At 43.1% G+C, this 22,552-nt stretch overlaps 1 protein-coding gene across 1 annotated transcript in view; it reads left to right on the top strand.

The window, feature by feature from the left end:
* Nucleotides 1-11,121: 11,121 nt before the first annotated feature.
* UBE2N (ubiquitin conjugating enzyme E2 N) overlaps nucleotides 11,122-22,552 on the top strand; it is a 31,750-nt gene continuing 20,319 nt past the window's right edge. Inside the window, exon 1 of the mRNA NM_001193594.1 lies at nucleotides 11,122-11,190. Coding sequence (NP_001180523.1) covers nucleotides 11,161-11,190 — 30 coding nt within the window. The 5' untranslated portion in view covers nucleotides 11,122-11,160. The remainder of the gene's footprint in view (nucleotides 11,191-22,552) is intronic.

The raw sequence follows: 22,552 nt of genomic DNA, 5'->3' as shown, positions 1-22,552 counted from the left end.
CCTGCAACCTCTGCCTCCTGGGTTCCAGCGATTCTCATGCCTCAGCCTCCTGAGTAGCTGGGATTACAGGCACATGGCCAAATCGTTTTTGTATTTTAAGTAGAGATGGGGTTTCACCGTGTTGGCCAGGCTGGTCTTGAACTCCTGACTTAAAGTAATTCACCTGTCTCGGCCTCCCGAAGTGCTGGGATTACAGGCGTGAGTCACCATGCCTGGCCCCATAAGAGTAGTTCTTCATCTGATTTTGCTAATAATTTTACTTGCAGAGTCTAGTATAGTGTCTGGCACTTAGTGGGCACTAACCAAATACATGTTTTGGGTTTTTTTTGTTATTTTTTGTTTTTTTGAGACAGAGTCTCGCTCTGTCACCTAAGCCAGAGTGCAATGGCGTGATCTCGGCTTACTGCAACCTCCCACTCCTGGAGTCAAGCAATTCTCCTGTCTCAGCCTCCTGAATAGCTGGGATTACAGGCGCCTGCCACCGTGCCTGGCTAATTTTTGTATTTTCAGTAGAAACAGGGTTTCACTATGTTCGTCAGGCTGGTCTCGAACTCCTGACCTCCAGAGATCCACCCGCCTCAGCCTCCCAAAGTGCTGGGGTTACAGGTGTGAGCCACCGAGGCTGGGATAAATGTTTATTGAATAATTGAATGGATGAAGAAGCCTTCTCTGTGTCTTCTATATACTCCTCATTGCATCTTCTATATCTCAGTTTGACAACTTGTCACATCAAATTATATTAGTTTTTTAATGTCTGTTTCATCTATTAGAATGTAAGTTCAAGCCAGGTGCGGTGGCTCACACCTGTAATCCCAGCACTTTGGGAAGCTGAGGCGGGCGGATCACCTGAGGTCAGGAGTTTGAGACCAGCCTGACCGACATGGTGAAACCCTGTCTCTACTAAAAATACAAAATTAGCCAGGTGTGGTGGTACATGCCTATAATCTCAGCTACTTGGGAGGCTAAGGCAGGAGAATTGCTTGAGCCTGGGAGGCGGAGGTTGCAGTGAGCCGAGATCGCACTATCGCACTCCAGCCTGGGCAACAGGGCAAAACTCCATCTCAAAAAAAAAAAAAAAAGTAAATTCAAGATCAGAGAGCCTACCTTGTTCATTAAAAAAAACTACTTAGGCCAGGTGTGGTGACTCATGCCTGTGAACCCAGCACTTTGGGAGGTCAAGGCCAGAGGATCGCTTGAGCTTGGGAGTTTGAGACCAGCCTGGGCAACATAGCAAGACCCCACCCTATCTTGAAAAAAATTTTTTTTTTTTTTTTAATTTAGTTCCTAAACCAGGTGTGGTGGCTGGTGGCTAAAAAAAAAAAAAAAAAAAAAAAAAAAAAAAACAAAAATTAACCAGTTATGGTGGTATGTGCCTATGGTTTCAGCTACTCAGGAGGCTGAGGTGGGAAGATAGCTTGAACCCAGGAGGTTGGGGTTGCAGTGAACCACGATGGCACCACTGTGCTCCAGTCTGGGCAGCAGAGTGAGACCCTATCTCAAAAAAAAAATGTTCCTATAGATGGTCTAGTATAATACATCATAGGCAGAAAATGAGCGAAGGCAGGAAGGAGGGAATGTGTGCAGCCATCATGTTACCGCTGAACACATAACAAAGAAGAATATGGTGCTCCCTGCCTTAAAGGGGTGCACAATGTGGTGAGGGAGACAGGAAAACAGATTATTACAAGTGACCATTGTTAGAACATGATGAACAAGGTGTTTTGGAGAACGTGGAGGAAACTTCATTGTAGAAAGTAAAAAGCTTCTTCTTCAAAGTTTCCCTTCTTGTTAAAGAATAAATCATAAGTGTTAGAAATAATAATTTCTTTTAAAGACTAACTTCCTTCAAGCCTGCTTGCTTTGTGCTGATAACTGTTTGTTAAGCCCTATCCTGTGTAGCTGTTAGACATGCTCACAGGCACATAGTACATTCTATGTCCTTGTACTTTAACCAAGATATTTGTGCTGGACGTGCTCACAGGCATATCCCAGCTTGCAGCCTATGCCCCTTCCTTATTTGGGAATATTATTACTTTTCTAAGTCCTTTGGTAAGCAACTTCCTCTTTTACTCTGTTCTCCATTGCTTTTACCTATTTTTAAAGGTTTTTAAGCTGTTAGCCAATCGGGTGCAGTTTGGACTGTGAGGTCTGGCTCCAGCCAGTGGAGACAGGACACAGTAGCAAGGACAAGCTGCGTAAGGAATAAAAATTGCTTACCTCCTTTGTTCAGATGTGCTCTTGCCATTGTTCCATCTGTAAGGAGCATCCTTTCTGCAGAAACTAAAATTGCCTTGTTGGAGAACTTTTTGTCTGAATGCTAATTTTTCCTTGCAGTACCAAGGAACAAGCATTCTGTTTTTAAATAAACATTTTACATATAACATTCATGGAGGAGGGCAAGAAACCATCAGGCAGATGGGGTGGAGAATCACTTGTGAAAAGGCAACCAGATGTGAAAATTATGGTGTTAGAGGGAGTGCAAGTATGATCCATTATAGGACATTCAAAGCAATGATGAGATTGCCCAGGTTGTGATCTGGGGTTGCTTTTAGGGAGTTGTCATAGAAACTGACATGTTGTTCTCTATAAACAACATTTTGCCTAGCCTGGTCTTGAACACATAACATCTTTCTTATGCTTCTGCTTACTTTTTGCTGTTATTGTTAATAGGGATGTTACAACAGCATCTCTATTAACAACAACAACAACAAAAAGTAAGCAGAAGCATAAGAAAAAGTCAAGTGGTTTTGGGATTACAAGAGGAATGAGTTTTCTGATTGGTGAATTTAAAACTAATGAACTCAGTCTGCTCAGCCTTTTATCTTTCTCTCCTCCCATTTTTTCTCTCTCCTTTTTTTTTTTTTTTTTTTTTTTGTCCCTGCCTCTGGCCTCATGCATTCCCATTTGCTGTCTTGGGTTAAGGAGCTTGCAGTTGTCTAGCTGTGCTAAGTGACTATGGAGCTATAATTGCAATTATGGGGGCTAGTGGGGGAACATAAGTAAGCCCAACTGGTTGCTGATTTAGAGCTATATTCTTCAATCAGATTTGTTAATAATGAAGCAATATTTTAATTTCCATCTGTTGTGTTTTTCAGCTGGTTATAATTTCAGGAGTGGAAAGCCGGGTGTGGTAGCTCACACCTGTAATCCCAGAACTTTGGGAGGCTAAGGCGGGCAGATCACAAGGTCAGGAGATCAAGACCATCTTGGCCAACATGGTGAAACCCCGTCTCTACTGAAAATACAAAAATTAGCTGGGCATGGTGGTGCGAGCCTGTAGTCCCAGCTACTCGGGAGGCTGAGGCAGGAGAATTGCTTGAACCGGGGAGGCAGAGGCTGCAGTGAGCTGAGATTGCACCACTGCACTCCAGCCTGGGCAACAGAGCGAGACTCTGTCTCAAAAAATAATAATAATAATTCAGGAGTGGAAAGAGGTGAACAATACTCAACATCCAAAACCCAACAATCTGGAATACTGAACACCTGGGGTCAACTTAAACTTCGACAATCTGAAATATTTCACACTTGAACCAAAAGAATTTGAATAGGCCGGAGGAAAGATACAGGTATTGGATCAGAAGAGTTTAGAAAAACAGGAGTAAGTAAATTATAATTCAAGGTTCCTGTTGCAACTGTTTTGCTTTTCTTGAAAAGATCACATAATGTGACATTGACTCTCAAGCTTTAGACCCTTCAGTGGTCCTTAGGGAGCTTGTTAAAAACACAGAGACATGGGGACTATGATTTGAACTCAGAAGACCTTGGGCAGGGCCCCTTCACCGGTATGTTCAACTAGCCTCTGAGATGAGCAAGCAGTCCAAAGTGTGAAAACATCTGTTCCAGGGTATATCGGATCCCAAATCATTGTACTCAGAAGAAAAACAACAATTTCAAAAACATTTCTAATCATACTAGAAGGAGGTGAGCAGTTTTTTGCAGATAGCAAGTGACATAATAGAGAAACATAGGAGAAATCAATCAGACTTGAGACAGACAGGTGATGGTGAAGGAGGAAGAAAGGTGATGGGAGTGAATTGAAAAGAAACTTGGGTGGGGCACATCAGGTGGGAGGAAATGGGAAAACAGTTTAGCCTGGGTAGGGGCTGAGTATGCAGTCACTGGCAGAGTTACGAAGTGACTGAAGCCCAAGGACGTGGAAAGCAAACAGTTCTCCTGGGAACCTAAAAGGGTGGCACACAGGCGGAGAAGTGAGCCCTACTTTGCAGAGTTCCAGTTCCAGCCAGGCTTCTGGCCAAACGTCTTGAGTCACCAACCTCTGGAATCCTGTTTCCACTGGGAACTGGCTCAGAGAAAGGAGATGACTATATGTGTGGAACACCCCCCTCCATCCACTTTTATTTGAGACAGAGTCTTGCTCTGTCACCTAGACTGGAGTGCAGTGGCGTGATCTCGGCTCACTGCAACCTCCACCTCCTGGGTTCAAGCGATTCTCCTGCCTCAGCCTCCCAAGTAGCTGGGATTACAGGCACGTACCACTATGCCCAGCTAATTTTTTTTTTCTTGTATTTTTAGTAGAAATGGGGTTTCACCATGTTGGCCAGGCTGGTCTCGAACTCCTGACCTCAAGTGATCCGCCCACCTCAGCCTCCCAAAGTGCTGGGATTACAGGCATGAGCCACCCCGCACAGCTCCATTTACTTTTATAGGAACATTGCAGAATCAATGATGGTCCTACAAAATCATTCTAGTGGTGCATGCACTTAAAGGTACTCAAAGCTGTCACTGGGTGAGATAACATTCAGAAACACTTTGTAAAGCATAAAACACTAAACAAAGTAAAGTTGTATTACTCTGATTCTCCTGGGTCTCGTGTTTTCCAGGGTCTTTCACGTGAGACAGCACTCCTTAGGGATTGCCTGTGACCCTGGAAGATTCCACTCAGGTCCTTCTTACAGGCTGGTCTTGTGTTGGTTAACAGTTTGTAAGTGCTCAATGTCTTATGTGAAGGCACGAATATAAGCCACCAAGCAATTTTTCTTCCTTTTTTAAAATCAGTGAGCAGTCTTTTCTTCCCACACCCCCACCCCACCCACTGCCTGTTTGAATCAGTGTTCATGAACCCTCCTCTCACAAATTCTTCTATCTTGATCACCCACGAAACAGTTTCCCTATGCTGCAAGAAACAATAAGGGAACTTGCAAACAAATACTTCTGCCTGATGACAATTGTATGTGAATTGAAATAGGACCTCTATTAAAGGTGACTGATACACCATTTTCCAAACTGAACTACTCTATTCTTTTTCTGCAAAGCATTAGTTTGTAGAAAAACTCTGTTGCTCTCCAGGAAGTCAAGTTGAAAGGTTTAGAGATTAACATAAACATCCTGTGCTTTCTGTAAGTGTTCACTTATGGATCATGAATCTATGGCAACCATTCTCAAACAGGTGTTTATATTCAGCCTGCACTGGTTGATTTATTCCCCTGACAAGTATTTTTTGAGAGCACACATGTAGCAGTCCCTGCACTTAGGCCCAGGATACAGTGGTGATCAAGACAGAGAAGATCCCTGACTCTGAGAAGATCGGGCACATATGTCCTAAGTTATTGCCTATAGGGTAAATAGCACTTAGGTCTCTGCCATTACAAGACCAAAGTAGAAAACCTGGAATATTTGGGGGTGGGTAATGAAGAAGCAGCAAGGGGTAGTAAAATATTGTTTGGGGGAGTAAGAGTTTCTCATACAATGGGACTCCTTTAACGCCTCCAACATAGCATTCATTCTTGCTTGCTTGTGCCCTGTAAGATAATGCAAAGGCACTCGCACTTTGAGTCCCAGAAGGAGCAGAGACTGGAAAGAAACAAGAAGAGTGCGGCCTGACAAAGAACCAATAAAAGGCTAATTAGCTAAGAGTTCTGGTCCAGGCGTGGTGGTTCATGTCTGTAATCTCAGCACTTTGGGAGGCTGAGGTAGGTGGATCACCTGAGGTCATGAGTTCGAAACCAGCCTGACCAACATGGCAAACCCCATCTATACTAAAAAATACAAAAATTAGCCGGGTATGATGATGTGTGCCTGTAGTCCCAGCTACTCAGGAGGCTGAGGCAGGAGAATTGCCTGAACCTGAAAGGCAGAGGTTGCAGTGAGCTGAGATCGCAACAAAGCGAGAGACTCTGTCTCAAAAAAGAAAAGAAAAAGAAAAAGAAAGCCTGGGTGACAGAGCAAGACTCTGTCTCAAAAAAAAAAAAAAAAAGAAAGAAAGAAAGAAAAAGGAAAAAGAGTTCTGGGCCAGACGTGGTAGCTCACACCTGTAAGTCCAGCATTTTGGGAGGCAGAGGCAGACTAATTTCTCGAGGCCAGGAGCTTGAGACCAGCCTGCACAATATAGCCAGACCCAGTCTCTACAAAAAAATTAAAAATTACCCAGGCATGGTGAAGGCTGAGTGGGGAGGAGTTGGAGATTACAATGAATTATGACTGCGCCACTTCACTCCAATCTGGGGCAACAGAGTGAGACCCTGTCTCTTAAAAAAAAAAAAAAATTAAAAAAAAGAGATATGGCTAGCACTGCTCAGCTTAGTGAAGCTATCTGCCACTGTCATCATTTATTCAGTACCATGGACCTGGACCAGCATCTTTTTGCTGAGTTTTGAGTGTATTATATAATTCCTGCTCAGCACTGTTACAGCTTTCAATACCTCTTGAGCAATCTATTGAAATTAGTGAACTGAATACATATTTCACATTTTGAATAGGTAAAATATTCACATGGTTCATAATTCAAATGGTATAAGAGTACACAGTAAAAAGCCTCCGTTTTACATTTGTTCTCTAGCTGCTAAATATCCCACCTCTGAAGGAATCCAATTAGTTTTTTTAAAAAAAGTCTTGCGGGTACATAGTAAGTATATGTATTTATGAGGTACATGATCAGTTAGTTTTTTAGATATCTTATTTTATCCATATTTTATGGATATAGTAAGTAGGATTTTTACAAATAAGTTTTGGCCAGGAATGGTGGCTCACACCTGTAATCCAGCACTTCAGAAGGCTGAGGTAGGAGGGGTTGCTTAAGCCCAGGAGTTCGAGACCATTCTAGGCAACATGGTGAAACCCTGTTTCTAAAAAAATTTAAAAATTAGCCGGGCGTGGTGGTGTGCATCTGTAGTCCCAGCTTCTTGGGAGGCTGAGGCCCACTTGAGCCCAGGAGGTTGAGGCTGAGGCTGCAGCAAGCCATGTTTGTACCATTGCACTCCAGCCTGGGCAACAAGTGAGACCCTGCCTCAAAAAAAATTTAATTAATTAATTAATTTATTTATTTATTTTGAGACAGAGTTTAGCTCTTGTTGTCCAGGCTAGAGTGCAATGGTGCCATCTCGGCTCACTGCAAACTCTGCCTCCCGGGTTCAAGTGATTCTCCTGTCTCAGTCTCCGAAGTAGCTGAGATTAGAGGCATGCTCCACCACACGCAGCTAATTTTGTATTTTTAGTAGAGACAGGGTTTCACCGTGTTGGTCAGGCTGGTCTCGAACTCCTGACCTCGAGTGATCCACCTGCCTCAGCCTCCCAAAGTGCTGGAATTATAGGGGTGAGCTACTGCACCTGGCCAAACAAAATTATTTTATTGTGTATATTGAAGGTATACAACATGATGTTAGGGAATACGTCATGTATCAATAGTAAACAGGTTACCATTGTGAAGTAAATTAATATATCCATCATCTCACATAGTTACCTATGTTTTTGTTTTTGTGACAACAGTAGCTAAAATCTACTTATTTAGCATGAATCTCGTACATAGTGTAAACTTATTACCTATAGCTCTCATGTATATTAGCTCTCTAGACTGTCCTAAATATCTGCTACTTTGTATCCTTTGATCTACATCTCTGATTCTCCATTACTCCACCCCACAACCTGCTCTGGGTAACCACTGTTTTGTTATCTATCTCTATATTAGATATAGAAATAGGATTCTTAACTAGCCTTCTAGACAACCTGCTCTTCTAGAATGTATCCTGTTCCACAGGCTTTATATGAATCAGAAGTTCAGATTTTCGTTTCCAGATGAGTATAGTGTGAGCTGTCCTCAAGAGGGAAAAGAACAGAAAAAACAATTCGGAGAGACAGGAAAAATGTGTATGTTAAAGTGTTAATACTCTCAGATGGATTTATGCCAACAATCCAATCTCTACCAAACAAGGTTATACTATCAAGTTTTAAAAATATGGTTTCCTAAAGAAAAATGTACATGGTTCTATCAAATTACAAAAAAATAAGTGATTGCTAAGTGCTGTGTACTGTTCTAAGTACCGTATACAAATTACATAATTTAAACTTCACAACAACCACATGAAGGTAAGTATATTTAATAGGTGAAGAAAACGAAGGACAGAGAAATTAAGCAAAGTGTGTTTTCAAACCTGGACTGGGGGCTCCAGAGCTCTCACTCTTCACCTGAATGATACTTATTGTCTGTTCTGATAGAAAATAGACAAAAGGAGGCCGGGTGGAGTGGCTCACACCTGTAATCCCAGAATTTTGGGAGGCCAAGGCAGGCGGATCACTTGAGGCCAGGAATTCGAGACCAGCTCAGCCAACATGTTTCTACTAAAAATACAAAAATTAGCGGGGGGGCGATGGCACACACCTGTAATCTCAGCTACTCTGGAGGCTGAGGCAAAAGAACCGCTTGAACCTTGGAGGGAGAGGTTGCAGTGAGCCAAGATCATGTCACTGCACTCTAGCCTGGTTGACAGAGTGAGAGACTCTGTCTCAAAAAATTTTTTTTGCTTTGCTTATCGTTTTTTGTTCTCGTTTGTTCAGAATTTTTTGCCGTTAAGTGTTAGTATCTATCAAAATTACCCCTGATGTTTAAATGCAGATTCCCAGGTCTCAGCACTGACCTAGAGAATTAGAATCCCTGGGAGAAGGGCTCCAGCTGCAGGAATGCTTTTTAAAAAACAAAAACAAAAAACAGTGACCTAGGTGATTCCAAGGCGGCTATGAGTGGCAGTTTCTTTCCGAAGTTGGCCACAACCATACTTTCCATCACATATATGCTGCTAGTTTCTAGACTCTTGCAGCTTCCCTTTCAAGAGGTGGTGCCCATGTCCCCTGCCCTTGAGACAGGGGCGGTTTGTGGCTGGCTGACTGATGGATTATGGTTATGGTGATGCCATGTGACTTCCACGAGACCATGTGATTTCCATGGCTGGGTCAAAAAATGAGATTTAGTGCCCATTTTAGCTTGAACACTTACTCTTGGAGCCCAGCCACCATGCAATGGGGAAGCCCAAGATGCCCCGGGGAGAGGCCCACTTGGAGTGAAACTAACAGCCAGCACCAACTTGCCGGCCTTGTGAACCATCATGGAAGCCAATCTTCTGGTTGCACAGAATGATGCAGCACAAGCAGAGTGCCCCTTCCTGCCAAGCCCTGCCCAGACTGCAGACCTACACACTCCCAACACAATAGCATTCTGCCTTTCTGCCTACCAGCATGAATTATCCTGGGTCCTCTATAAAATATTCTGAAAAGTATCTTTGTCCAGTTTCATTTACTTTTGAAGATTCTTCTAGTCACAGAACCACCTATTGCAGACTTTGGGTTATTTGAAATTCTCATTATTACCTCTGAACCTTGGCTTCTCATCTAAAACTTTCTGTTAATAATAGAGCCTACCTCATCTGTTTTATAATTAAATGATGTATTAAATTTATGTAATCATTTAGCATAGCGCCAGCACAAAATATTTCTCATTGTTCTTAGTTGGTTTCTTGTATTCAGAGTTCCAGTTTCTTTAGTGCACTATTTTTTCTTTCTCATAGCTCAATGCCATTTCACAGGCCATTTCCTATGCTTGGCATACTCTTCCCTACAAGGTCAGATAGGTTCTTACTCATCATTTAGGACTCCACTTATTTAAGAAGGCTTCCCTGAGTTCTCAAGCAGTTAATGCCTCTGCTAAAACAGCACCTGGGAGGAACCTCTACTACAGCCCTTAACACGTTGGATTGTAACTAATTGTTTACTGGTCTCTCTTCTCCATTGGAATCTAAGTTCCTGGAAGGCATGGTCAGTCCTGTCTTCATTTATTCACCATCTACTGTCAGTGTGCTAGGAAACACTGTGGTTAAGTAGTTAAGGGCCAGGTCTTGGCAGATCTGCCTGGGGACAAAACAGCTCCTTGGAAAAAGTTAACTCTCTAAGCCTCATTTGTAAAATGGAAACAACACCTCCCTCCTCTATACTATTGCTGTGAAGGTGAAGTAAAATGCTTGCAAACAGTCCATCACACAGCAAGCCATCCGTCATCAGGATAAAATGCTTCCCCAACAATTCAATTTTCGGGCACCCCCATTCTAATTCTCTCATAGGACCTCGCACTCTGGGTAATCTCTGGTTTACGGATTACTCTGGGTTCTTTAAACCTCTCCTTGGTCATTCTTTCTGTTAACAATTCTGAGTCTCAACCGTTAGGTCTAGGTCTTACCGCCTCCAGCTGGCTCCAAACCCTTTTCCTTCAGTCCACCCTGGGCCTACGGGGCGTGTCAGAGGCCCGATTTATACAATTTAAACATCAAAACTCCCCAACAGGGTGGGAGTAACTGGAGAGACCCCCAGTCAGAGCTTTGCCACTGAGTTTCGGTCTTGCCCTCCCTTTGAGGAAGGAGCAAGACGATCAGCCCCACCGCAGTCGTTCACTGCAGAGCCAGCAGGGAACGCGCGCAATGCAGGCTGAACTGAATGAACGAACGCGTGAATGAATGAATGGGCTACGTCGTAGGCCAGGCCTCTGTTACGTCGTCCACCGGAGCGGGCGTGGCCACGGTTAAGAGAGCGCGCGCGCGAATCGCGCGCTACCACCGTCGCGGGCAGGCTCGGCCACGAGCGCCGGAGCCCCGCGCCTCCCCGCGAGGCGTCTCCAAAGTCCCTGCCCCGCCGCGGAGCGTCACTTCCGCCATCCCCGGCCGGGGTTGGGGCGGGGCGCGCGGGGGAGGGGGCCAGGTCGGAGGGAAGCCCGCCCGTGCCCGAGCCCGCGCCTGAGCAGGGACTACATTTCCCGAGGGGCCTAGGCGGCGGCTGCGGCGACGGGCGCGGCAACGTCCCCCGGAAGTGGAGCCTGGGACTTCCACTCGTGCGTGAGGCGAGCGGAGCCGGAGACGAGACCAGAGGCCGAACTCGGGTTCTGACAAGATGGCCGGGCTGCCCCGCAGGATCATCAAGGTAACCGCCCAGGCCAGCCTCCAGCTCTTCGCTGGACTCTCTTCGGCTCAGCTGGGCAGGCAGCGCGGTCTCTCGCTGCCTTCGGCCCGCGGCCCGCGCTGGGAGGCCCGAGGCGGCGCGGAGAGGGCTTGGCCGCGGCGGCGAGGGAAGTCGGGTGCTGGGGAGGGGGCGCCGGGGAGACTTCCGGCCGCGGCGGGGCAGCGGGACAGCGGGGACCCGGGGCTTCCAGGCGCGCCCGTCGGGCTAGGGAGTCCTGGCCGGCGCCCCGGCGGAGGGTGGGGCGGCAAGGTTGCGGGTCTCTGGGCTTGGGCGCTGGCCTCCGTAGCTTCTGAGACCACCCCCCGCCGGAGGCCGCGGGCGCGCGGGAATCGCGGCGGGGCTCGGACTCCTGGCGGGGGTTGTAGCCTGACAAGGTCCCTCGGCAGCCGAGCCCTTCTTCTCGGCCCCGACCGGGGCGCGGAGGTGCGGCAGCCGCGGGTACAGAATGAATGAACCCGGAGGGTCAGGCCGGGCGGGGCCGTGCGCCCCGGGAAGTGGCTCTGGGAGGCCCGCGCGTATTGCCGCGGTCAGCACATGCTCGCCCCTGGTTGCCGCGGCTGTCTGAGTCCGGGGACGGGTCCGCGCCCCGCTGCCCTTGCTTCCGCGGTCTCTCTCTTCTAAATACGTTTCCGCTCGTTTATCTCTGCGAAGTGATTTTACTCTGGTTGGCAAACTCTTTCAGAGCTGTTCCGAGGAAATAGTTTTAACACAAGGGTCGGGGAGGGCCGCAGTTATGGGGGATTCTCTCCTCTCTTCTCTCCTCTCTTCTCTTTTTCGTACACATGAGGCCTCGCTATAGTGCCCAGGCGGATCTCAAAACTCCTGGCTTCAGAGATCTTCCTACCTTGGCCTCTATGGGGGAATCTCGTGAAATCTTTTGCCTCTCAATTTTGTGTGCTTTAATTATTAATTGGCTATTTATGAATACTGTGCTTTGACAAGTATATACGGAACCCTGACATTTTCGATTCTTTGATTTTGTAAAGTTTTCACCAAATACCAACAAGTCTTCCGATGTGAGATATTCCTTGTCATCCACAACAACTACACCTTAAATTTTTGTGTCAGTTTTTATGAAGGAAATTAGTTGAACATTTATGTGGCTAAATGCGCCAGTTAAAGTAACTCAATTGCAGCATCATTTTGCTTGATATAACCTGGTGAACGTGTATGTTAATCTTGTTCATTCTTGTAAAATCTATGAGGAGGTGCGTACTAAGTGGAAGACTTTCAATTGGATGATGTACTGTATACTGCTTCATCCAATTGCATTTAAATATATCTGAGATGAGGGTCATGTCACTGACCTAAGGGTGCTTGAAGCAGAGAAATAAGATATTTTCGTATGGTAGAAATTATTAGAAATGAGAGAAGTATAACAGATTGTCAGGGAGCCTTGGAGTCTAATAATGTGAACCTTCATAGTCCGAAATTTGTTGTGTGTGGATTTATCTAGGATTCTGTCCAAGGAGTTTTAATTGTCATATGTATTGGCAGGTCCTTACAATGTGGTTTTAGTTATAATGCAGTCACATGGTCCCCAAAGATCATGTTCATTGAGGCCCCAGTTGAAAAATGAATAGGGAGTGATAGAGCCATTTACCAAATATCCTTGTTTTTGTTGTTACTTAGCTGATTGACTAAGTACATAATGGAAGTTGACATTCATGATAATTCTCTAAATACATAGTGAACTAAACATTTAACATGCATTTTTCTATTTTTGATTATGAAGATATGCCCGGTAATATGAAAGCCTTGGATGAAAAAATAAATTCTGTGGAACCTTGTTTATAAACTTACAGAAATGGTTTAAGGCAATAAGATGAAGTCCTCATGATTCAATTCATTTGGCACACAGTAATTTAATTTGTACTGGGCATTTACATTTTGCTGTTCAAAATAAGACAGTAGTAACTCATACTGTGATATATAATCTTAATTTTACGGTATCTTGTTGAGAACATCTATCTAATGAATGGTACCTTGATTTGGGTTTTATCTTATTAGTTTAATGTCATTTATAGCTTAACAGGATGGTTTTCTCCAATCCTTACGGAAGACTAAAATACTAGATTTTCAAAAGTGTCCATGCTTGTGTTACGTAGGTTGTTCCATAATCAGTGACAATGCTTTAAAAAAAATCAGAATTTATTTTTAAAAGTTGCCTGTTTTCTGTCAATCACTATACAAAGTTCTATGTGGTGGATGGGGGTAGCAGTATTGTCCTGAGGCAATAGGGACATGACTTTGTTGATTGAACTGTTAATTTGTTTTATTTCTGGGTGATCTTTGACTTTCTTTTCTTTTCTCTTTTCTCTTTTCTTTTCTCTTGTCTTTTCTCTTCCCTTTTTTTGAGACTCATCTCACTCCGCTCCCAGGCTGCAGTGCAGTGGCAGGATCTTGGCTCACCACAGCCTTGATCTCCTGGTCTTAGATGATCCTCCCAGTTAAGCTTCTTGAATAGCTGGGACTGCAAGATGCATGCCACCACACCCAGCTAATTTTCGTAGAGACGAGGTTTCGCCATGTTGCCCAGGCTGATCTCAAACTCTCGACCTCGAACAATCCACCCACCTCAGCCTCCCAACGTGCTGGGATCACAGGCATGAGCCACTTTGCCCCGCCTGACCTTTGACTTTCAAAAAGGATGAAATTTAGTGTTGATTATAACATCAGTGTTACCATTCTCATCTAATGAAAATACTAAAATAAGATGGTTTGATTTGCATGACTGTTAATATGATTCTTTCTAACTTATAATGATCATTATTTACATTTGTAGATTTCTTAACCATTTGATTCTTACAGACATTTTTGTGAATATATTTTGCAGTCTAGAAACTGACTTAAATGACTTTCCTAAGGTAAAGCTGGTAAGAGGCAGAATTTGGATCTTGATTAGTGTCACATTCACCTGTCTCTTGTTACTGTAAAATGACTAACTCTACAAATACAAGATGATTTTCTGGACTACTATTCACCGAGTTACTATCTCATTTAGATTCCTGTGTCTAATCCAGTAGCAAATTCTGTGGGTTCTGCTTTCAATATATATACTAAATCAGACACTTTTCCCTCCGTCTCTTTCAAACCTCTGTTCACTTCCATCACTTACTGCCTGGCCTGCTGTATTAGCCTAATTTGGAGCAACAGTGTTATCTTCTTAAAATATAGACCATGTTACTCCCCTGCTAAAAACTTTGTAGAGGTTCTCCATCACACAGTAGAATCTTGCCCTTTCCCTCCATTAGCTATAAGGCCATACATTCATCTGGGATCTGCCTACTTCTGAGTGCATCTGCGCTTCTCTCCTTGGGTCACTCCACTGTAGTCACACTGTTGCTTTGGTGTACCCTGAACAATAAATGGTTGAGCTTATTCCAGTCACAGGACTTTCCTCCTGTTTGTTGCATTGCTTGCTTTGTCCACTTGTTCCGTTCTTAGCTCATATGTCATACCCTCTACCTAACCTGTCCCGTATAAACCAGTTTTCCTTTTCCTTCCCCCGCAATTTTATCCTCCTGTCTCCCTTTCTTCTGTATAAGTGCTTATTACTGTTCAAAGTTATGTTATTTACTGTTTATTTCTCTCTATTCCCCATTAAACCTTCATGAAGTTAGGGACTCTTGGATGTCCCACATATTGCTCATTCATGCCTAGACCAATCCTTGGCGCATAGTAGATACTGAAATATTGATAGACTAACTGAATAGATGAGCCTTAATCTCAATGAGCAATAATTTGACATTGTTACTGCTTAGTATATTCTATCTGAACCAATGTCTGAGCTAAAAATTAAAGCTAGTCTCATTTTCCAGCCATAAGCTCATTTAAAAACAAGACATATGAGTCTTTTACATTATTTCTTTTTTGTGAGTCTACTCTGCTTATGTATTTTTTGTTATTAACTAGGAAACGCACATAGAGCATATTTGAAAGGCTCTGAAGGATACATAGAGAATCCCTCATCTGTCCTTCAGCATTCCAGTTCTCCTGGTTAGACAACCACTGTTTTTGTTTGTTTTTTGAGATGGAGTCTCCCCGTGTTGCCCAGGCTGGAGTGCAGTGGTACAATCTTGGCTCACTGCAAACTCCACCTTCCAGGTTCAAGTGATTCACCTGCCTCAGTCTCCTAAGTAGCTGGGACTACAGGCACGTGCCACCACGCCTGGCTAATTTTTAGTAGAGATGGGGTTTCACCATGTTGCCCATGCTGGTCTCAAACTCTTCTCCTCAAGTGATCCACCTGCCTCAGCCTCCCAAAGTGCTGGGATTACAGGTGCGAGCCACTGCACCTGACCTCAACCGCTATTTTTATTGTGTATCCTTACAAAAAGACCAGAGCAACTTTCTGCTGTAAGTTAGGCTTCTTCTCATGCAAATACCTTGATTCCCTTCTCTTCCCCTCTAACCACCTGTGTATCTTCAAGTTGACTCTTTTTTTTTTTCTTTTCTTTTTAAGAGACAGATTGTCACTTGGTTGCCCAGGCTGGAGTGCAGTGGCTTTTCACAGGTGTTATCATAAACTGTATACATACAGCCTCAAATTCCTGATATCAGGTGATCCTCTACCTTCAGCCTCCAGTATCTGGGATTACAGGCATGCACTATAGTGTCCTGCTTTGGCTCATTTTTATTATTTTTTCAAAGGACTGTTTAATGGAACCTTGCGGGTGGACTTTTTTTTTAAATTTTTTTTTTTAATTTTGGAAATTTAATACTTTTTCAATAGAGATGGGGTCTTTTCATGTTGCCTAAGCTGTTCCCGAGCTCCTAGGCTTAAGTGATTCTTCCACCTTGGCCTCCCAAAGTGCTAGGGTTACAGGCATGAACCGCTGTGCCTGGCCTAGACTTTATTGTAACTAATTGCTTATTCATAACTTTCAGATTGTTTCCTAAATTGTGCTATATAAACAATGCTGTAATGAAGTTTTGTATGTATGGCATTTTGCACAAGTGTGAATGATACTGAGTCTTGGTAGTTCTGTTTTAAGCTAGAATTTTTAGTTTCGTCTTTCTGCCTTATCTCCTGGACCAAGCTCTTTTAGTCAATAAAAGTGACTGAAGCTGGACACGGTGGCTCACACCTGTAATAACAGCTCTTTGGGAGACTGAGGCCCAAGGATTGCTTGAAGCCAGGGGTTGAGACCGGCCTGAGGAACATAGTGAGATCTCCGTCTCCACCAAAAAAAAAAAAAAAATGAACAGTTAAAAGCTTAAAGTCATAAAGGTTAAGAGGTACCTAAAAAAAAAAACTCTCAAATGAGAGGTTCTCCATAATCCTGACATAAAGAAGGATCACTTTCGGGAACCGATAAATGAGATCTATAGTTATGGCCTTGGTCAAAACCAAATCTGTTTCAGCTTTACATGTTAAATTGATATAGTGACTGACATTCCTTTAATCGTCTTTTCAAAATGAATCATGAGGGCTGGGCACTGTGACTCATTCCTGTAATCTCAGTACTTTGGGAGGCTGAGGCGAGAGGATCCCTTGATTCCAAGGTTTCAAGACTGGCCTGTGCAATATAGTGAGACCTTGTCTCTACAAAAAGTAAAGTGAAAATTAGCTAGGTGTTGTGGCACACATCTGTAGTCCCAGTTACTCAGGAGACTGAGGTGGGAGGATTGGTTTGGCCTAGGAAGTTGAGGCTGCAGTGAGCCTAGATCACGCCACTGCACTCCAGCCTGGGTGACAGAGTGAAACCCTGTCTCAAAATAGTAATAATAATAATATTGAAAATGATAAAATACAGTCTTGGGAAAAAGTAGTTAACTTACCCTAGGGGTTGACTTATTTGATTAAAACCTAGTGAGTCAGCCTGCTGGAATTAGAATTTTACCAGTCTTTCCCAAAATTTACTTTATGTCTCCCTTCCCCACCGGTCCCTTTTCTATGGTGTTGAAAAATTTTACTTTAAAAAAAATACATTTAATTAATTTTTCTCACTCTGTCACCCAGGCTGAAGTGCAGTGGAAAATTTTACTTTTCTATTTAGTGTGATTTAGCCTCAAATTCTTAAAAATCAGATACAGTCTGATTTTACATTGAGACTTGAGTTTACTTTTTTAATAATTAGGATTTTTTTTAAGTACACACATTATTTTTTCCTCTTACTGTTTAAAAGCCACTCATCTGATAGGTATTCTAGTGCATAAGGTATTTTTTTGTTGTTGTTGTTAGAAAAGTGATTTAGAAAACTCACCTTTTTAAAAATTTATTTATCTATTTTATTTTATTTATTTTTTTTGAGGCGGAAGTCTTGCCTATTGCCCAGTCTGGAGTGCAATGGCATGATCTCGGCTTACTGCAACCTCTGCCTCCCAGGTTCAAGCAGTTCTCCTGCCTCAGCCTCCAGAGTAGCTTTCCTCACTGCCCCACCGTTCTGTCTTGGGCTTTTTTTTTTTTTTGAGATGAAGTTTTGCTCTCGTTGCTCAGGCTGGAGTGCCATGGCGTGATCTCAGCTCACTGCAACCTCCGCCTCCTGGGTTCAAGAGATTCTCCTGCCTCAGCTTCCCTAGTAGCTGGTATTACAGGTGCATGCCACCACACCCCGCTAATTTTTGTATTTTTAGTAGAGGCGGGGTTTCACCATGTTGGTCAGGTTGGTATCGAATTCCTGACCTCTAGTGATCCGCCACCTCGACCTCCCAAAGTGCTGGGACTACAGGTGTGAGCCACCGTGCCCAGCCTACCTATTGTTTTAAGCTCTGAAAATACTTGTCTGATAATGTCTTTTTCCAGCTAAAAAAAGGACTGGAAAAGTTACCATGATGTTTCAGAAATATATCTACCTCCGGGTGGGGACAGGGGCACTTAGCCAGGTATGGTGGTTAATGCAGTAATCCTAACAGGAGACCGAGGCAGGAGGATCCCTTGAATCCAGGAGGCCGAGGCTGCAGTGAGCTATTAGTGGCACCACCACAACCCAGCCTGGGTAATAGAGGCAAGATCCTGTCTCTTAAAAAAAAAAAAAAATTAAAACATGATGAAGATGGATTTGATATAAATTGTAATTAAAATCACCATTGGAATTTAAAAAAAGCTTGTATAGTAAAAATTTGACCAGGAACAGTGGTTCTTTAGTTCTTTCAGTTGTCTCATTTAAGAATTTGTCTGACCTCTTCCTAGGAAAAAAGCTACTTTTTTAATGTATGACTTCTGGGGATTCAGATTCTTGCCAAGTTTATTTGTGGATTCCCTAGGTCTCCATGTGCTCCATGTTAAGAATCCCTGGACTGCTTTTGGTAGTGATTAAACTTTCAGGCTCTAAAGATACTGTTTTAATATACTATCTAATGTTTTGATTATGAAATGTGAGCATAACTGAAAGTAAGTTAAAAATAGCAGTCAGTTCAGTATTCTTTTTTAAGCTCCTCTGTGTCAAGCAGTTCCTTTAGTCCAGATTGATCAGCTCCTGCACAATTGAAATTAAGTTTTGTCAAATTATCAAGCACTTTAGTGTTCACTGTGCTAAATGACTGTGACTAGAAATGTTACGCATTTGCTTTGCTGAAGTTTAGAATTTTTTCCACACGTGTTAATGACCACTCTTAAAACCAGAGGTTTTTTTTGAGATGGAGTCCTGCTCTGTCGCCAGGCTGGAGTGCAGTGGCATGATCTTGGTAATTTTTTTATTGCTCTATAACTTTCTTAAGATTCCTTTATAGCTTATACTGAGGAAAATGTTAGTAAGTAGCTGGTTTGTGTGTGTGTGTGTGTGCGCGCGCGCGTGCGTGTGTGTGTGACTCTTAAAGACAACTAGATTACCATGTTAGTATGAGGTAGGGACAAAGTGGTTTTAGTAATATAGGGCGATCCCAAGGCCAAATATCAGTTTTCTGTAACATTGTAATTTGTCTGTCTCTTTATTATCCATTCATAAGATGTATTTCAGTTCAATTAATTGGGCATTCATTGAATGCATAATATGTATTTACCAGTAAGCCAGGTGAACAAGAAAGGCATCCTTGTGTGATGGAAAACACAGTTATGAAACAAGAAATTACAGTAAGGTGTGTTATAAAAGAGGAAATACACAGGATTTACCATAGTCTAAGGATGAAGGAAAGGTATCTGTTGAGGAAGTGAGAAAGTGTTTTTTGTTTTGTTTTGTTTATTTGTTTTTGAGATGGAGTCTCTCTCTGTGGCCCAGGCTGGAATGCAGTGGCGCGATCATCTTGGCTCACCGTAACCTCCGCCTCCCAGGTTCAAGCAATTCTCCTGCCTCAATCTTGAGTAGCTGGGATCACAGGTGCACGCCACCACACCCTGCTAATTTTGGTATTTTTAGTAGAGACAGGGTTTCACCATGTTGGTCAGGCTGGTCTCGAACTCCTGACCTCGTGATCCGCCTGCCTCGGCCTCCCAAAGCGCTGGGATTACAGGCATGAGCCACTGCGCCCAGCCGAGGAAGTGTTTTTAAACTTGAAGAGTAGAGTTGGCCAGGCCAAGAGAAGGAGGGAGTTTTGGGCACATGGGTCAGCAGATATGAAAGCTGGAAGGAGAGAGAGAAAGCATGGCATCTATCTAGAAATATAGTATGTGATGGATAATAGAATCAGGGTCTCATCAAAAGTAGTTATTACTGTTTTAAGAATTGTTAGGCAAACAAAGTGTTTCTAATTGTGAAATTCATATTTAGTCTGTGAACTATTCATCAGTATGCAGTGTGGCAACTGTTCCTGAAGTGAGGTTGGTCATACAGTTTTTATTATGTAAAAATAGATACCTTTTGCCGGGCGCGGTGGCTCAAGCCTGTAATCCCAGCACTTTGGGAGGCCGAGACGGGCGGATCACGAGGTCAGGAGTTCGAGACCATCCTGGCTAACACGGTGAAACCCCGTCTCTACTAAAAATACAAAAAACTAGCCGGGCGAGGTGGCGGGCGCCTGTAGTCCCAGCTACTCCGGAGGCTGAGGCAGGAGAATGGCGTAAACCCGGGAGGTGGAGCTTGCAGTGAGCTGAGATCTGGCCACTGCACTCCAGTCCGGGCTACAGAGCAAGACTCCGTCTCAAAAAAAAAAAAAAAGAAAAATAGATACCTTTCATTGGCATTGTGTACCAGGCACTGTTCTCAGCATATTTCATGCATTAATTTACTTAGTTCTAATTGCAGTTTTATGATGTATGGATATTAGTATTATTCCAGTTTTATAGCTATGGGAACCTGCACAGAGGAATTTACTAATTTGTAGAGCTGTGATTTGAACCCAGGTAGTCTGATTCTGTAGACTGTGGGTACCGAAGATAGAATACGCCAGAACATATCTATTCCTAGATAATAACTGGCAGTGTATGTGTTTTTTATACTGTACCATTTGGACACATGAAGTGGAAACACGTTTAAGAACAGGATCTAAGTGCTTAGCTTACTTGTTTTGGGGTTGTGTTTTTTGTTTGGTTGGTTGGTTGGGTTTTTTTGAGATGGGGTTTTGCTCTTGTTGCGCAGGCTGGAGTGCAATAGCACGATCTTGGCTCACTGCAATCTCCACCTCCCAGGTTCAAGCGATTCTCCTGCCTCAGCCTCCCGAGTAGCTGGGATTACAGGTGGCCACCACCATGCTCGGCTAATTTTTGTATTTTTAGTAGAGATGGGGTTTCACCATGTTGGCCAGGCTGGTCTTGAACTCCTGACCTCATGATTCGCCTGCCTTGGCCTCCCAAAGTGCTGGGATTACAGGCATGAGCCACTGCGCCCAGCCATGTTTTTTGTTTTTTTCTTTTAAGATAGGGTCTCACTGTGTTGCCCAGGCATGATCATGGCTCACTGCAGCCTCAGCCTCCCGAGTAGCTGGGATCACGGGCATGCACTACCATCCCCAACTAATTTAAAAAATATTTATATATATATATAAACATATATATTATATATAATATTTGTTATACATATATATAATATATATTACGTAGAGACAAGGTCTCCCTATGTTGCCCAGGCTGGTTTTGAACTCCTGGGCTCAAGTGATCATCCTGTCTCAGCCTTCCACAGTGTTGGGATTACAGGCGTGAGCCACTGAACCTGCTGCTTTGTTTTTTTTTTCTTTTTTTAAATCAGAAGTCTCTTTATTGTAATTTAATTAAAGACTTTCCTACAAACATGTAGACCCTGTTTAGTAACATAGTTCATAACATAGTTCACCTTAAGATGGGATGCCTCTGGTCTGGATAGCATATTCTTTTCCTCCCGCTCCCCACCCAGCCAGTCCTGAATTTGAGGAAGTTTGTGGTTCTGGTGAAAAGAGACTCTTTGCTACTCTTTCTTACCAGCAAAATATACAGTCTTGAATCACTTAACAATGGAGATACTTTCTGAGAAATGTACCATCGGCAATGTCATCATTGTGTGAACATCATAGAGTGTATTTATACAAACCTAGATAGTGTAGCCTGCTACCCACCTAGGCTATATGGTATAGTCTGTTGATCCTAGGCTACAACCTGTATAGCATGTTACTCTACTGAATATTGTAGGCAGTTGTAATGCAGTGGGAAGTATGTGTGTATCAAAATAGGAAAGGTATAGTAAAAATCTAGTATAAAAGATAAAAAATGGCATACCTGTATAGGGCACTTACCATGAAGGAAGCTTGCAGTACTGGAGGTTGCCCTGTGTGAGTGAGTGGTAGTGGATTTGAAGGTCTGGGACATTACTGTACACTACGATAGACTATAAGCATTGTACACTTAGGCTACACCAAAAAATTATTTTTTTAAATGTTTCTTCAATAATAAGCCTTGGCGGCCGGGCGCGGTGGCTCAAGCCTATAATCCCAGCACTTTGGGAGGCCGAGACGGGCGGATCACGAGGTCAGGAGTTCGAGACCATCCTGGCTAACACGGTGAAACCCTGTCTCTACTAAATAATACAAAAAACTAGCCGGGCGAGGTGGCGGGCGCCTGTAGTCCCAGCTACTCGGGAGGCTGAGGCAGGAGAATGGCGTAAAAAAAAACCCGGGAGGCGGAGCTTGCAGTGAGCTGAGATCTGGCCACTGCACTCCACCCTGGGCGACACAGCGGGACTCCGTCTCAAAAAAAAAAAAAAAAATAATAATAATAATAAACCTTGGTTTACTGTAACTTTTTTATTTTTAAACTTTTGATTCTTTTGTATTAACATTTTTGTATTAAACTTTTTTGTATTAAACATTTTTAATACATTTGTATTAAACATTTTAAATAAATGTTTAACAAACATTAATAAACAGATTTATTTAATAAACATTTATTAATAATAAATTAATTAACAGATTTATTAATTAAATAACAGATTAATTAACAGATTAATTATTGATTAATTAACAGATTTATTTAATGAAC

This window comes from Macaca mulatta, chromosome 11 (genome assembly GCF_049350105.2).
Source record: "Macaca mulatta isolate MMU2019108-1 chromosome 11, T2T-MMU8v2.0, whole genome shotgun sequence".
NCBI lineage: Eukaryota > Metazoa > Chordata > Mammalia > Primates > Cercopithecidae > Macaca > Macaca mulatta.
The sequence above is the reverse complement of the archived record's forward strand: the minus strand, read 5'-3'. Positions and strand labels throughout refer to the sequence as shown.